Source organism: Chenopodium quinoa, unplaced genomic scaffold, assembly GCF_001683475.1.
Source record: "Chenopodium quinoa cultivar QQ74 unplaced genomic scaffold, ASM168347v1, whole genome shotgun sequence".
NCBI lineage: Eukaryota > Viridiplantae > Streptophyta > Magnoliopsida > Caryophyllales > Amaranthaceae > Chenopodium > Chenopodium quinoa.
This window is the reverse complement of record NW_018744362.1, coordinates 128033-146104: the sequence shown is the minus strand read 5'-3', so window position 1 is coordinate 146104 and position 18072 is coordinate 128033. Positions and strand designations below refer to the sequence as shown.

Below are 18072 nucleotides of genomic sequence, written 5' to 3'. Positions count from 1 at the left end.
GAGAAAAGAGAAGAAAATAATTTTTTTTTTGAAATATTGTGGTTGGCCGCACGGTGTGGCCAGCCACATATGGAACGTTGTGTAATCCTTACCTTATAAAAAGTAGGAGATTACGCTTATGAATAGTGCACGGACGTATATGCCCTTCAAAATGTTTGTTTACGTTCTTACCCCCATATATAATTGCTTACATTTATGTCCTTCCACGTGTACAGATGTAATAATGAGTGTTGAGCTTTTCCTCTCCTTATATTTATGCACTTTTTTATTATTTATTTATATTATAGGTAAATATATTATAGGTAAATTTAAAGTTGACCTATATTACGATATTGCATTGTTGAATAATTGCATAGATGTTTCCTAAAAAAAAAGTTGTAAACAACTGAAAAAGCCGTGCATGAAAAATGAAAAGTTTAAACACAACCCAATATACACATTCCATTAATTTATCAAACTATTTACTCTAAAACCCAATGTCGTGTAGTGTTTAAACACAATCCAATATAAACATTAAGAAAGGACAAACCGCTCCACACGCATCGCCCGCGTTAGCTGCCCTAGTTTAATATATAAATCTTTCTTGTTAAATTCTATTATTGTAGAAATCGGTCTCAATAACTTGAACAATAGATTGGGTGCACTCATCAGTCATCACCCCTACATTGACTAGCAGCTATGTAGACTATTAACGCAAGCCATTAATCACCCTTCAATTATCAGAAATGTCTCTAAGTGACAAAAAAAATACTCATTAAAGACACTCTTACAAACTAAATCGTGTCAAAAAACAAAAAAAAAAAAATTTTTTTTAAGAAAAATATACTTATGTGGTCTTTTTTTTTTTTTTCTTTTTATTCGAAACCATACTTGGTAGATTCATTTCTATTAAAATATTTTTATATTACTTGGCATATTACTTGAAGTAGGAGGAGTAGAGTTAGAAGGTGTGTCTCTTCCCTTAATGTGGGAGGGAAGACTTGGTACAATCAAAGAGGCACTCTCTAGCTTGGCGTTATATTTAAGAATTCGTTTGATACAACTCGTTTTTGGGTATGTCAGGCCATACCATGTGGCTGCTTATAAAAAAAATTGATGCAACTTCTATAACACTGACCAAATAACCCCTATAATACTGATCAGATAATCTGCTCAATATATAAAACTAATATATAATTAACCAAAATTTAAGTTAATAGTTGAGACTCGTATAGGTTTTATCCTCTATCACTAGTTGTACTCTACTACGAGTATTATATTTGCCGCAATTTATATAATGATTATATGTAGTACTAATATTATGCTTTTAACATGATTATTGATATGGTTTATGATTATAATTATTATTATTTTGATCATGATTATTTCAATTATGATGATGATTATGATTACTATTATAATGATTATTATGTTGCTTGATTATATTTATCGTCGTAGAGGGCATTCTATCGTCTGCTCTAACAGCATATGCAGACGACAAAGATTGAACGACCAAATTGGTCAACTCATAGCTATCTGACCAAAATAGTCTAATAGAATGATCAAGTTGATTCCATTTATATTAAGATTGGATCTTATATATTCATTTATTAGCTATTAATTTTTAATTTTTTTGGACATTGTATATTGGTGGTAGGTTGAATTTATGCTGTCAAAGTAATTCAATCAATAGTGTGGGAGGGGGGATGTGTGTTGTGATTCAACTACTAATAAAATTGAGTGGGAAACGGCTAGAAGAATCCTAGAAATGGAATTGCCAGTGGAAAATGAAGAGGATATCTTATACTGGAACTTTCACCCTTCTGGAAACTATTCTATTAAGACAGGGTATGCTTTTTAATGAGTAGCTCTTCTTTGGAACAGGTTGCAGATCAAAATTACAAATTCTTTAAGCTCATTTGGAGTTTAAATATTCCCCCTAAGTGGAGCTTTTTTTATGGAAGTTGGTTATGAATGGATTGGTTGTTAGGTCAAACTTGATACGGAGGGGGGTGGATATTGAAGGGGCCTGTGATTCGTTTGGAATGAGGATGAAGACTTGCAACACCTTTTTAGGTTCTGCTCTTTTGCGAGGTATGCATGGAATAATAGTTCTTTGCATATTCGCTCTGAAACTAATGAATCTACTTCTTTGAGACACTGGATTCAACATTATATCCTGCTTTTTAATAGCAAGTATGGGAAACGAAGTGAATGCTTGAAAGTCTTTGTGGGAGTTTTGTGGAGTCTATGGCTAACCAGATGATGTGTCTATTTTATATAGTATTTTACCCCCGTTCCTTGGTCATAATTAGGAGTGTTTTTGGCTCTTTAGAACCACTTTTATTACTAATTGGTGTTTTCTAGTGTTTTCGTAGATTTGGTTGACTTTTGCAGGGATTTGCACTTTTGGAGCATTTTCCCGAGATATTATGGAGCAATCACGAGCATTGGAGAAGCATAACCAGTTTTTATAGCCCAGGGCCGGTTAGAGCCATCGAACCGGTGATTAAGGGCTCGGTATAGGTGATACCGGGGCATTTGGACCAAGTATTCAAGACCCGAAGAGGAAACCCAGATTGACCCGAAGAATTGGAGCCCAATCGTAGTCCAATTAGTGGCCCAAGACAGCCGCCCGGCCAAAGAGGCTGGCGCCCGAAGACGCGCCTGGCCGGGCGCGAGAAACGTACTTGATGGAAAAAGGCGCGCCCGATCGGGCGGTGCCTCGCCTGATCGGGCGCGTGTTATTATTAGGAGTTAATTTTGACGTTTACGTTTGTTTTAGTTTAGGATTCTTACAGAGTATAAATACTTCTCCGTAAAACGAGTTTAGCACTTCTGAACTTTTCTTTACCTTCTTTTACTCTCTCTTAATTATTTTCTTAGATTTTCTCTCTCTACTTAGCTTTTAGATTAGTTTCTCTCTCATATACTTTGTTCTTAACTCTATTCTTAATTCCAGATTTATTTGGTAACGATTTCTCTTCTCTTGATATTAGTTATTTATTTTATTCTTTTGATCATGTCTTGTTTTATTACTTTGATTTGTTTAGATTTAATTATGTGTGAGTAGTTTTATTTCTAGGGCATGTGGGGATCCATAAATAATATGAAAGGGTAATTTATTTTTGTTAATTGTCAATGCTAGATTAATTTCCTATTGATTGATTTAATGCTCTATGACTAGATTTGCGTAGATCTTTTATGCATGAGTTTAACAATATTGATTCAAGATTCGACAAATGAGAATTAATGTTTAGGTCTAGTTTCAATAGGCAGATTAATTTATAAATAAATAAGTCGAGATTCGAAAGATGAGATTTAATACCGGTAAATTAATTGTGTGATTGTAATACGACTAGCGAAAGCCCTTTATAATCTGATTAATGTATGCATTGATGAATGATTATTATATTCTACCCTGGAATATTGTTTATTGGTGAACCTATGCCCTAGATCCTTTTATTCATTGTTTTCTCCTTATTCTTATTCTTTGTAGTTTAGTTCCTTTTGATTATAATAAATTGATTACTTCATAATCTAGATTATATTAGTTAATTAGGAATAGAAAGACTCGTTTCCCTGTGGATTCGACCCTACTTCCCTATCTACATTAGTTAGAGGATTTAGGAATTACTTTTGATTTGGGGATACGAATTTACCCTGTCATCAGAAATGGTCGAGTTTTTCGAAATGAAAGGGGGTATCTGGCAGACTACTTCAGACGCTTGAGTCAAACTATGAATAGTCTTGAATCCTTTCTTAAACCAGATAGTCGTCCTAAGGAGAACTCTCGACATTTAGTTAGTAATGGGGATCAACCGCCAGGTTACTGTAGGGTGAACATTGGTAGGAAAGGGGACCTCCCTACAACACCAATGCAAGGAGACAATGCAGTGGTACTTATGGTGGACGGGTCATGGGGCAAAACCACGGGACATGCTGGTTTTGGATGGGCTTATTCTCTTGATGCGGTCAATTTTTTGGATGCAGGAGGGGAGTGTGGCACGGCTATGTCGGCCTTGCATGCGGAACTGATGGCTTGCTTAAAAGCCATCAATTGGGCAAAGACAAAAGCCTACCAATGCATTACAATTTATACAGATTCGTTTTCTATTGTCCAAATGCTGAGGTCTCCTAATAGAAAGGAAGTCAGACTCTTATGTTCTTTAGAAGAACTTCTCAAAGTGGGATGTTCTTTTGACATGTGCACTTTATGGAAAGTTGGGAGGGATCAAATCTCCCAAGCGCAATTCATAGCATGTAGTTGTAGAAGAAATTTAGTTTTTTTCTCGGTGTAATTTTATTTTAGTTGCTCTTGTCAAAAAAAAAAAAAAAAGTTGCTTGGGCACACAAACAATAGTCAAGGTGTTCTGGCAATTTTGCCTCTATCTATTTTGTCTCACAAAATTGTTTTGCAAATTCAAATTGTTTTGTAAATTAAAGGAAAATTTGTCAAAAAAAACCTTTAAAAAGCACCATTTTGAGGAAAAAAAATTTAAAAGCTTTTTGGTTTAAAAAAAACCACCACGTTCAATTTTTTTTTTTTTTTGCGAGAGGAAACCTTTTTCCCTAATTACCCTCTAATTAACTTAATTAGACTCTAATTTCTTCTAATTAACCTCTAACTCACCAAATTATTAAATAATTAAATTTAACTAATATATATATTAAAAAAAAACAAAAAATCACCACCCCCTCCCCACCTCCTCTTTTCCTCCTTCTTCCTCCCATGGCATCAACCCCCCTCCCCCACCGAACCCGCTATTCAAATCCCCCATCTTCAGCGACCTCCTCTACCGCCAGACAACCCTTCTTTTCTCCCTAATCACCGTCCAGCAATCACCTCCTTGATTTTGAAAACCCTAGAAAATTGATTTGGGGGTTTTTCTAGGGTTTTCAATTTTGTGCATCTTGCTTGAAATTGATGCTTGTTTTGGGTTTGATTATATATGTATGTGATGGTAGGGTGATTTAGAATCAAATTGCAATTAATTTGAACTTGATTTGAGCATGTTTGAGTAAATAAGAGCAAAAAATTCAAAGGGGGAGGTGGTCGCCAACGGGATTTAGGGGGAAAGGGAGGGTCAACCAGCGATGGAGGTAGGTTTCCGGAGGTGCTGGGATTCAGGCGGCGGTTCGGTGGGTGAGGGGGTTGCTTCCAAGGGAGGGGGAAAGAGAGGAAGAAGGGGAAGGGGTGGTTGGTTGGTGGTTGGGGTGGTGGTTTTTTTTAAGTAATCTAATTATTAAGTAATTGGGTGGGTTAGAGGTTAATTAGAAGAAATGAGAGGAAATTAGAGTCTAATTAAGTTAATTAGAGGATAATTAAGAAATTGGGTTTCTTCTCGCAAAAATAATGAATGTGGTGTTTTTTTTTAACAAAAAAGCTTTTAAAAGTTTTTTATTTTATTTTTATTTTTTATTTTTTTTGCAAAATGGTGCTTTTAAAAGGTTTTTTTTTTTGACAAATTTTCCTGAATTAAAATTGTTAACTTTTTCAAAACAAATATTATACTACCTTCGTTACATATTAGCTGCAACTTTGGGTATTATTTGTCAAAGATAAATTATTCCAAAGTTGCAACTAATATGTAACGGAGGTGGTATAATATTTGTGAAATATTAAAAAAAAAATATCTTTTATTGCAATTACTAGAGCTGTCAAAAGCTAACCTGACCCAAAAAATACCGGCCCGAACCCGATTATAAACCGACACATCTAAATCCGAAAAAATGGTGACCCAAACTTGACCTGAAACCAACCCTAGACCCGAGTTGACATGAGTGTGTGAGACCCAAACCCGAACATGAACCAACTTGGAGATGACCCGACCCAAATGTAACCCGTAAATTATTGACCTGAACCGAACCTGACTTGAACTGAAATTGACCCAAATCCGTTTTAACCCATAAAAACCCGAATTTAACCCGACTTGTTACTAACACGACCTAGATTTAACCCGACCCGTTACTAACCCGACTCGAAATCCAACCCGACTTGTTACAAACCCTACTCGAAATTCAACCCGATTTGTTATTGACCCGACCCAAATTCAACCTAACTTGTTGTTGACCCGACCCAAATTTTATCCGACCTATTACTAACCCGACCCAAATATTCAACCCGATATGTTACTAACCTGACCCGAATGAACACGACTTATTATTGACCCGACTTAAATTCAACCCAAATTGTTCTTGACCCGATTTCAAATCACCTTAAATTCAATTTAGACCACCTTATTATTATTGATCAAAGCATTTTGAGGGAGACCAAGTTGGTCCAGGCCAGCAAAAGAAAGAAGCATCATCCCCAAATTTAAGAGTTAAATATAGTTTCCGTATATATTTGTTGTATGGTCCAAGGAGATAATTATCTTCCTAAATTATAAGTTATAGTTCCCTAGTATGTTGACATATATATTATAGTTAAGAGTCAAAGGAAATAATTAGCTTGATGAAAATGATAATTATCTATTAATAGTAAGTTGAACCCGAATATGGCCCGAACTAATTGTAACCCGCAAATTATTGACTTGAATATAACCCAACTTGAACTTGAGAATGATCCGACTTGTAAATGACCCAAGCTGATTATAACCCGCAAATTATTGACTTGAACCGAACCCGACTTGAACCCTAGAATGACCCGATTATAACCCGCAAATTATTTACTTAAACCGAACCCGACTCAAACCCAAGAATGACCCAATCTGATTCTAACCCGCAAATTATTGACTTGAATCAAATCCGACTTGAACCCAAGAATTACCCTAACCCGTTTTAATCCGTGAACATGAATTAAACCCGACCTATTGTTCACTCGACCCGAATTTAACCCAACTTGTTATTAATCCGACCTTAACCCGACCCGATAAGATGTATGACCCGACGTGACTCGACTCAAACATGACCCAACCTAAACCCGACCCGCATAGATTACGTCATTAACCTAAATTGATCTAACCTGCTCTTACCTGACCCTTTTACTTGAATTGATAGATCTAGCAATTAAAAAGAAAAATAAAGGTACTAATAACCGAAGAAAAGATAGCCGTTAAGAAACCATGAAAGACCCGTGAAAAAAGGACAATCCATTGATGAAAATCCCTAATTATTAATGAAAAAAAAAAAAAAAAAAAAAATTTATAAAGAAAAGCTCCTTTGATAGAAAGCGAATATACGTAGTAAATATATACGCCCACCTATTTGTCACTCAACTTTGCTAAACTTCTACTCAACTTCTAGACCCCAAATGTATGCCCTTTTTTGTAATAAAGATAACGTGAAAGCAACCACCTTTGGACGGTTGGACCCCACTATTTTTCTCTACAAATTTTCTCCAATTGCAACCGATAATTTGACTAATCATCAATACTACTTTGTTACCCATTGCCAATATTGGTTACATTATTACAATAATGAGTTAATCTATTACAACAAAACTAAGGGTCCCTTTGTACCCCATGAAAAAAGTCCGAAACTTTGTGCATATTAGTATTACAATACTTTTTCCCTTTCTTTTGTGGGAAAAAAGATTAATTTTGACCTTAGGAGACACTTTATTTGTGTACACACTTATAATTAATTAGATGAAACAATGTCACTAAGCGTCATCAAATTAAAACTAAAACCCTATAATAATTATACAACAATGACAAAATTCTCACTCATATGGATATTGGATAGGGTACCCAAACTATATCTTACAGGGGTGGGTTCGTTGTTGCAGGACTTCCATACGTCGGTGTGTAAACATATTAAATATTTTACCTTTTAGACTAGCTCATCACCACCAATACCACCTTCAGCGGTTCCACCACCCGGTAGGAACAAGTTGCGCTCCGAAGATGATGTGGATCAAGAGGGAAATTCTTTTGAAGAGCCAATCATATTGGTTTTAAGGCCAATAGGGTTTGAGCTTGGAGTAAAGAATCAAGAATGGTTAACATGCGCAGCCATTGAAGAAGAAGTCAAGGTCCAGTTGGGTTCCGACGACGGCAGCGGCGGCGACGCGCCGATCTGGGTGCCACGCGCCGGCTCCCTAGCTCCGGCCTGAGTCCAGCTACACGGCGGTGGGGCGCGTGTCGATGATGGCGGCGCGTGAGGTGGTGGTTCGGCGGCAGTACGAAAAGAAAGATTTTCCTAACTTAGTTTTTTCTAGAGTTTTTGCTTGCAAGTTTTTACCTTTCACTTGAAAGGGTTTTTCTTGGTTTAAGCAATTAGGAATCTTCTTAATTTCTGTTATTTTAGTTTAAAATAATTTCTAAGTCAATTAGGAATTGTTTTAAGAAGTTTTAGTTTAATTAGAACTAGTCTTATTACTAGTTTCCTAGTTCCATTAGAATTGGTTTTCCTATTCTATCTAGGATACTTGGGGATCAAGGCTAGGGTTTTTTTCCTAGTTCGAATAGACTTAGGAATAGTTAGTTTAGTCTATAAATAAGGGATTTTTCGTGGCTTTGGATACACAACCAAAACCAGAAAATTCAATACAAGTTTATTGTTTGTTTTGCTTAATTGCTTACAAATTCTTTTGCTAGTTTTCAATTCAAGGAGTTGTTTTGATAATTAGAACGTTCAATTCTTAGTTCTAGGAGTAGTCTAAGTTTTGTTCATCAAAGTACTTAGTTCCAGGAGTGGTCTAGGTAATTTGAGAGGCGTTGAATTCGTTCCAGGAGTGGTCGTTTTCAAAGTCATATCCGGTTCGTTATTCTTAAGTTGTTCGATTTTCTTAGGAAATTCGAAGGGCTTGTGTTACTTGTGTGATTTTAGATTCTTTATTAAGTTAAGGGGTTTAAATCCACATCAAATTGGTATCAGAGCTTGTGTGATACCACATCAAATTGGTATCATGTGGATCAAGAGGGAAATTCTTTTGAAGAGCCAATCATATTGGTTTTAAGGCCAATAGGGTTTGAGCTTGGAGTAAAGAATCAAGAATGGTTAACATGCGCAGCCATTGAAGAAGAAGTCAAGGTCCAGTTGGGTTCCGACGACGGCAGCGGCGGCGACGCGCCGATCTGGGTGCCACGCGCCGGCTCCCTAGCTCCGGCCTGAGTCCAGCTACACGGCGGTGGGGCGCGTGTCGATGATGGCGGCGCGTGAGGTGGTGGTTCGGCGGCAGTACGAAAAGAAAGATTTTCCTAACTTAGTTTTTTCTAGAGTTTTTGCTTGCAAGTTTTTACCTTTCACTTGAAAGGGTTTTTCTTGGTTTAAGCAATTAGGAATCTTCTTAATTTCTGTTATTTTAGTTTAAAATAATTTCTAAGTCAATTAGGAATTGTTTTAAGAAGTTTTAGTTTAATTAGAACTAGTCTTATTACTAGTTTCCTAGTTCCATTAGAATTGGTTTTCCTATTCTATCTAGGATACTTGGGGATCAAGGCTAGGGTTTTTTTCCTAGTTCGAATAGACTTAGGAATAGTTAGTTTAGTCTATAAATAAGGGATTTTTCGTGGCTTTGGATACACAACCAAAACCAGAAAATTCAATACAAGTTTATTGTTTGTTTTGCTTAATTGCTTACAAATTCTTTTGCTAGTTTTCAATTCAAGGAGTTGTTTTGATAATTAGAACGTTCAATTCTTAGTTCTAGGAGTAGTCTAAGTTTTGTTCATCAAAGTACTTAGTTCCAGGAGTGGTCTAGGTAATTTGAGAGGCGTTGAATTCGTTCCAGGAGTGGTCGTTTTCAAAGTCATATCCGGTTCGTTATTCTTAAGTTGTTCGATTTTCTTAGGAAATTCGAAGGGCTTGTGTTACTTGTGTGATTTTAGATTCTTTATTAAGTTAAGGGGTTTAAATCCACATCAAATTGGTATCAGAGCTTGTGTGATACCACATCAAATTGGTATCAGATTTCAGGGGTTTTTGATCGTTCAACAATTCGTTCATCAAATCGCACTTGTTCTCGGATAACCAGTTTTTCTGTCAACTTCAGAAGGCTCGTTCTCCTTCGTTACAAAGTCTTTTCAGGTGATTCTTTTTTTGATTTTGGGTGAAATTTTGTCTACTTTCTGCCTGTGAAATTTCGGAATTTTTCGAGTTCGTGTGCTATTAAACTGGACTGTTTTCCGCAACTGTGTCAGTTTTGGTCCGATTTAATACTTACTGCTCTTTGTGTGCGATTTTCTTCCAAGTTGTGTTGCGATTTTTGAGGGTTATTCCTGTGTGTTTTGGGGTCTTTTAAGTCTGTTTTTGTCTTATAATTATGGAGGAAGCTTTGAGCAAATCTATGGATGAATTTGCAAAGTTACTTCAAGGTCATAAAAAGAAGAAAAAACATGAAGATGATAACGTAGATTTTGGCTTTGGTAACAAACATATGCTTATGGAGCGACTGAATTTACATGAAGAAATTATTTTTCAAGGTCAACAAGATAGTTTGTTTCATACTCGATGCAAAGTTGTTGATAGAACTTGTAGGGTGATCATTGATAGTGGTTCGTGTACCAATGTAGCGTCTACAGAGATGGTTACTAAACTCCAACTTCCTACAAGAGATCATGAAAAACCATATAAGTTGGGTTGGCTAGATAATTCTATGGGTTTTCATGTAGAACAACAAGCTTTGGTGAATTTCTCCATTGGCAATTACAAGGAAGAATTATGGTGCGATGTGATTCCTATGAGTGCTTGTCACGTTCTTTTAGGAAGACCATGGCAATTTGATCGACATGTTAAACATGATGGTGTGGCCAACACATATTCGGTCAAGGTGGGAAACAAGAGGTTCAAACTTATTCCTTTAACTATTATTCCATGCCGCGTTAAAGTTAAAGAGATGGAGGAAGATTGTCAAAAGGATAAGGAAGAGGAACATGTAGGTGCTAAAGAGCTCGAAGAAAAGGTGAGTGAAACAATTGATGTTCCAATTGTGTGTGACGTTGTTCAAGATCAGATTATTCATAATGATCTACCAATGGTGGTGTCGGAAAAGGTTTTTGATACTATTGAGGAGCCATTCGTGAATCAAGATAATAATTTAATGGTTTCTTTAGAAGTGGTGGATTCATTAGGCATGCATAAAGAGAAGAAATTGTTAGTCATACATGAGAAAAATATCATGAAGCCTAAAGTGTTCTTATGGTCAACTTCGAAGACCAAGGACCAAATTGAGAATTGGTTGTTTCTAAAATATTGCCTTGCTCGTGGTGATGTTGTTACATTGCTTAAAATTGCTAGCGTTGAGGTAATAGTTCTTTTGGCTTGTATTCGTCGAATTTGGATGGTTTCATGGAATTGTTCTCCTTACATGGATGATGCGAATTTGAGGACAAATTCTTTTGAAGAGGGGGAGAATGATGTGGATCAAGAGGGAAATTCTTTTGAAGAGCCAATCATATTGGTTTTAAGGCCAATAGGGTTTGAGCTTGGAGTAAAGAATCAAGAATGGTTAACATGCGCAGCCATTGAAGAAGAAGTCAAGGTCCAGTTGGGTTCCGACGACGGCAGCGGCGGCGACGCGCCGATCTGGGTGCCACGCGCCGGCTCCCTAGCTCCGGCCTGAGTCCAGCTACACGGCGGTGGGGCGCGTGTCGATGATGGCGGCGCGTGAGGTGGTGGTTCGGCGGCAGTACGAAAAGAAAGATTTTCCTAACTTAGTTTTTTCTAGAGTTTTTGCTTGCAAGTTTTTACCTTTCACTTGAAAGGGTTTTTCTTGGTTTAAGCAATTAGGAATCTTCTTAATTTCTGTTATTTTAGTTTAAAATAATTTCTAAGTCAATTAGGAATTGTTTTAAGAAGTTTTAGTTTAATTAGAACTAGTCTTATTACTAGTTTCCTAGTTCCATTAGAATTGGTTTTCCTATTCTATCTAGGATACTTGGGGATCAAGGCTAGGGTTTTTTTCCTAGTTCGAATAGACTTAGGAATAGTTAGTTTAGTCTATAAATAAGGGATTTTTCGTGGCTTTGGATACACAACCAAAACCAGAAAATTCAATACAAGTTTATTGTTTGTTTTGCTTAATTGCTTACAAATTCTTTTGCTAGTTTTCAATTCAAGGAGTTGTTTTGATAATTAGAACGTTCAATTCTTAGTTCTAGGAGTAGTCTAAGTTTTGTTCATCAAAGTACTTAGTTCCAGGAGTGGTCTAGGTAATTTGAGAGGCGTTGAATTCGTTCCAGGAGTGGTCGTTTTCAAAGTCATATCCGGTTCGTTATTCTTAAGTTGTTCGATTTTCTTAGGAAATTCGAAGGGCTTGTGTTACTTGTGTGATTTTAGATTCTTTATTAAGTTAAGGGGTTTAAATCCACATCAGAAGAAGACCATGAAGTGGAGATAGTAAGCATAGCATTGCAATCAGAAACACTATCTTGCAAGTTCAAAAGAAGCTGAGATGTACTAAAACTCATAGAAGGTTTAGTTCTAGGGACAATTGGCACCTCTCCCTCACCAATCAACATTTGTACCACACTTCTCATTGTTGGCCGTTCCAATGGATCAGGGTGAGAACATGCTAACCCAACAAGCAAAACTCTCCTCATTTCTCGTTCATCAAATTCTCCATTCAACCTTTCATCAACTGCCTCTAACAACCTCCCTTCTGTATGCAATCCCCATACCCATTCCACCAAATTCCCATGCCCTTTAGTCCCATTCTTTTCCTTCTCTATCGGTCTCCGGCCACTCGCCACCTCAAGAGTCACCGCCCCGTAGCTAAACACATCAGTTTTATCCGTGGCTCGCCCTGTTAGAAGATACTCCGGGGCTAAATACCCCATTGTCCCCGCTGCCACGGTTGCATCCGGGGACTTATCATGCTCCATCTGCCTAGCTAACCCAAAATCACTCAATTTCGCATTGAAAGCTTCATCTAACATTATATTACTCGTTTTGACATCCCTATGTACAACCAAATTCTCACATTCTTGATGTAAATAGGCCAAAGCTGAGGCCACCCCAAGTAAAATTTTCCTTCTATGTGGCCAAGATAATACCATTCTTGACTCAAACAATGCCTTATCTAAGCTCCCATTAGGCATTAAATCATACACTAACAATATTTCTTCCTTCTCTTGACACCAACCTTGAAGTCTAACTAAATTCCTGTGCCTAAGTGATCCAATTATTGACAATTCTGATAAGAACTCGTTCTTCCCTTGCCCTCCATTGTTATTACTACATCGTTTAACTGCAACGACATGTCCTGTTTCCGGCAATATCCCTTTATACACAGTCCCAAAGGCGCCATGTCCGATAACCCGACTTGAATCGAACCCTTTAGTGGCGATTTTAAGCTCCTTGTAGCTGAATTCCTTGGGCATTTTAATGACATCCGTTGCTAAAGAACAGGATGCTGAATTCCTAGGTAATTTCACCTTCGATTTCTTTGAGAAAAAACCAGAATAATATCCCCCCAAACAAAGCTAACATAAAAGCACTTGCTGTCACAACCCCAGCAACCGCAGCCGGGTTACGCTTACAGAGCTGGTTGCCACAAGAGTTTTTATTTGTCGACACAATCGATTTTGAATGCGATGGCGGAATTGCCGGCGGGGGAGCGTGTACAGCCACAGTTGTGGTCCCACTCGGCGGCTGCAGAGCAGTGAAAGGAGGAGATGGCTGAGGCTCCGATGGCGTCGATGACGACTCGAAAGAGGAGGTGAAACTCCACCAGTCAATACTGTGAGTCTCAGTGCTCCCCTGAGTTGACCCAGTGAAACCCACAAACATCTCATCATTTACAAAATTATCCAAATCAAAGCTAAACGAAAGGAGTGGTAATTTGGGTTTAACATTTGAGTATGAAATCGAAATGCTAAGAATCTGAGTTAATCCAGAATAGTCGATCCAAGTATTAATTAGATCACCACTCTTTAAATCTACATTAATTGTATCTAAATCACTTACATGAGATGAAACCATTGAACCAAGATCCAAACCCACATGATTACTATTAATGTCCTTAAATTCAACATCCATTAATGTATCAAACTCAACCGCAACGAACCCCGGGTTCGAACCCTGCCTAAGCCCAAGAAAGCCCCCGGCCGCTCCGTTCGAGTCGTTGTCCGGGGATATAATGAAGGCGAGTCCACCACCAATGGAGCTAGGGTTAAGGTTTGAAATGGCGAAAGAAAAGAAGGTTGTAAAACTCACCGGAAAATTAGTTCCAGCCTGCCGGAACTTCACCGGACGGGAATAAAACACCCTCCCGGCACCGGAGTTTGGGACGGGGAGGTCACGGGTGAGACGAACGCTCCCATTGTTTAAATGAGCGTCGCCGAGGAGTTTTAAGCTCGTAAGTGTCAACGTTCCGAAGTCAAACTCCGTAGTGTCGCCACCGTTAGTGGTAGCCACACCGGCGGAAACATAGATTAATAGCACAATAATGGTGAATGTGATGGAAATGAAGTTGAGGTGGTAATGACTTGACATTGGAAATAATTATGAGATCATTAGAGAAATTGATAATAAAAATTGGTAAAATTTGTGAGAGAGATTGAAAGATTGATAATGTACTTATTGCTAATACAAAGGAGAGAGAGTGGAATGAGGTAAGATAGTGTAAAAATGGGCAGATGGCAGAAAATGTGGGAAAGAGAGAAAGGAAAAACAAGTAAGAGTAAAGAATGAGAGAATGGGGGGTGTGATTGTGATACTGTTGTTGAGAATCCAAAGATAGGTTGAGGATGACAGGCGGGGATCAGTCGTATTACACGTTCACATTTCCAACGGTTATTTTTGCCGCTGTTCATTCACAGACAAAATGCTCCCAATTTTTTTTTGCCAAAGGATGCATACAGATTACATACTAATAGTAAAGCGAATAAAATTAACCGCCGCTTTCCCTACAATTTGATGAGCTCGATGAACAATCTGACGATCCGTCTTGTGTATACAACAATAAAGGTTGAGCCAAAGGTAAGGCACGTCACCTCGCCCATCCCCCAAGAGAAGGGTAACACGATTATATGAATCAGTAAAGACCGTGATAGAATGAAGCCGTCGATCGAAAGCCCATTGTAGCCTGTACAAGCAAGCCAATGCCTCCGCGTGCAAAGGTGAGGTAAAAACCTCGAAGTTACTTCCACCAGCGATTCGATCATCCAACGGGTCATCATTGTCCAAGCACCAACCCATCCCCGCACGTTAAGAGTCATGGAACCAAGCGCCATCAATTTGTAGGGAAACTAACGAACCCCCATAGGTATTCCGACCAAGCTGAGCTATATAAAAACCAGGCAGAATTGAGGCTACTGCGTCACCTCCCACAACATTAGGGGAAGAAGCGGCATCAGGCGAGGATACAAAGACTGAATGAGCATCTATGATCGCCGCAAACTAAGAATCAAAGGGCCTGGAAGCAGAAGGATCCCTAAAGATCCTGGCATTCCGGCATAACCACAAACTCCAAAGAGTAACGACAAAGGTACCTAAGCGAGCACTAGAAGGGCCATCATCACTAATAAAAAGTCGGATATAATCTTGTATCCAATATGAGAGAGAAATGTCTCCATTTAATTCTGAGCAGATACCAAGGAATCCACCCCGCCAAACTGAGCGTGCATTAAAGCACATTCGGAAGAAATGTTGTGAATCCTCTGATTCTGACTGACTGAGATCACAAGAAACATCTTGAACTTGAACTCCTCTATGCTAGAGTTCCACCTTAACTGCTAAAGCTTGAGGCAGCGATTTCTATAGGAACAATTTCCATCTAGGTTGTAATTAGAGAAACCAAAGAACTTTCCAGAAAGAATCTGAAGAAGATAGTGTGGAAGCAAGAGAAAGTTGTTGTTGAAGCATAAGTGCATAGCCAGTTTTCACTTAATACCTTCCCGACAGGGTACTCGCCCATAACGAAAGTCTTCCTGAGTCGTATTAGGGGCCTCCAAAGCAAGGATTGTCAAGGCATCCTCCGGTACAAACCAATCGTGGACTTTAGTAGTATCCCACCCCATCGACTGAGGGTAGATGAAAAACCTGACGGACTGAGCTGCAGAATTGGTCTCTGAAATTCCAGGTTTGAACTCACGAATGCGTCCATTGACCCAATTAGCCGACCCGACAAGAGCAGACCGACCATTACCAATTTTCCAGTTGCAACCCTATTTTAACAAGGTATCCGCCTTAAATAACTATAGACACCCATTTGTGTCTCCCCAAAACCAAACCCAGTGATTAGTACCTTTCACGTCGAATCATAATCGTGTGAAGTGAAAGTGTGGAAGGCCTAGTGTTGCGGACAATTTTCATTTCTTTTCTTTCTCTTTGTTTTTGAAAACCTATTTTAAGAAAACAGCCAATCCAGTTTGGTTTGGTCCATGGAAAGGGTCCAATAATAGTTAGTTGGTTCGGGTTCGAAAGGAGCTTTCCAACGATATATTATAAGCCCAATTCCGATGAATAATGAGGGAGTTATGACCAAATTACTAAACTGGGCCCGGTTTGATATTTATATGCGGCCAAATGATCTAGAGGAGAGCCTAATATTGATTTGTCATTCCTAATGCAATTAAAATTGATTATAGTCTCCTAGATTCTTCTAGAAGATTCTTTTCATTCCTAATTTAATTAGCATTGATAAATTGACTTTACTTGACTTTTTAGAGTTTTAATCAAAATAAAAGAAGTGTTTTTAAGTAAAATACGATTTTGCCCTCCGTACGGCTAAATTTTATCAAAATTAAGAAAACGCGTGGAAATTGTTTTCTAGCGCCAGACGACAAAATTAGCGCTTGGCGCTAAGCTTGGCGTCTGACGCTAAGCCTTTGCGTCTGGCGCTAATGTCTGGCGTCTGGCGCTAATTCGTTTTATTCTCTTTGAAACTCTAATTCGTTTTTTACATCCGACTAATTTTCTCTAAAAAAAGCCTCCTAAAATTCTGTTTTGAATCATCAACAATTCTTCTCATCAACAACTATCAATAAAAACTAATTTTCTTTAATTCTCAATTCTCTCTCTCTCTTTTCTAAGCTAGTTTTTGCATACAAAATTTCGCATTCACAAGATCTAGAAACACCTAGCCAAGTTCGAAGTTGCCTTCGCCCTAGACGTGAAAGGTTTTAATTTCTGAGGGTTTGGTCCCAAATCTTTCTTTCAATTATTTGATTTAATTGTTTTGGTTTTATTATTTTCCCTGAAGTTACTGACAAGGCAATAATCGTGTCGTTGAGCGACTACACCTAAGTCAAATTAATTTATAACGCTCTAACCGACCTAATACGTGTATAGGGTAAATAGAGGGGTCGAACCACAAGGAGACATGCATAAACACCGCATTCACTACTTAAGACTTTAAGCTATCTCGGGACAAGAAGTGTGAATAACTAAGAGATTAAACTAAGGATTAAGAATGATTTAAGATCAATATAACTAAACACCAAGGGAAGTGGGTAGATGTAGATGTCACTTGATCATGCAATAACACGGAAGCAAAGCAATGGTAAACTAAGCATGCAAGAATATCGAAATAAAGCTCGATCTAACCGCCTTCTGGGGTTAATCGATTTCTCCTAACATAGCCTCTATGTTTCCACATTAGAACCATATATTAGAAGGTGCAAACAAAGAATTATCGATAGTAATGAATCTCAACTAAGTCAACTTCCGTTACTTGTTAGTAAAGACTCATCTTTGATCAACTAACAATGTGCACTTGCAAGAAAGACCAAAGAATATCAAGCATGCAAAGACTTTAATCACCATTGACATAACCCCAACATCATAAGCATGAATCAATTAACAACTACACCATCCCCACACCCTTGGCTAGGTGACTACTTACAAATCATATTGAAGACAATATCAATCATCAAATCAATAAGCATCAACATGATCAATAAGCAAAGAAGGAAAATCAAAATAAGCAAACAAAACTAAATACAAAAGTAAAGAAAGAGAGTAAGAGATTGCTCATTATTATTGTTATAATTTATGATGATGACTATTATGTTTCTTGATTATATTTATTGTTATTGCTTGATCACACCTTTTATGCATGTTTAAAGGGATTTTGTACTTGTAATCACGCTTAATAAGATAATTAATAATCTTGTTTAGGGTTAATATGATTATAATTCAAGTGATCTCCAATAATAGATTTATTTGTGCATTAATATTCAACCAACATAGATAAACAGGTTT

The 18072-nt window shown here is 37.8% G+C and overlaps 1 protein-coding gene across 1 annotated transcript; it reads right to left on the bottom strand.

Moving 5' to 3' along the window:
* Nucleotides 1-7453: 7453 nt before the first annotated feature.
* On the bottom strand, nt 7454-14756 carry LOC110696378 (L-type lectin-domain containing receptor kinase VIII.1-like). The gene is given in 3 exon segments (XM_021873666.1): nt 7454-7821; nt 12237-13322; nt 13324-14756. Coding segments are annotated over 3 exon segments (2190 nt in total). The 5' UTR covers nt 14362-14756; the 3' UTR covers nt 7454-7755.
* Nucleotides 14757-18072: the final 3316 nt, after the last annotated feature.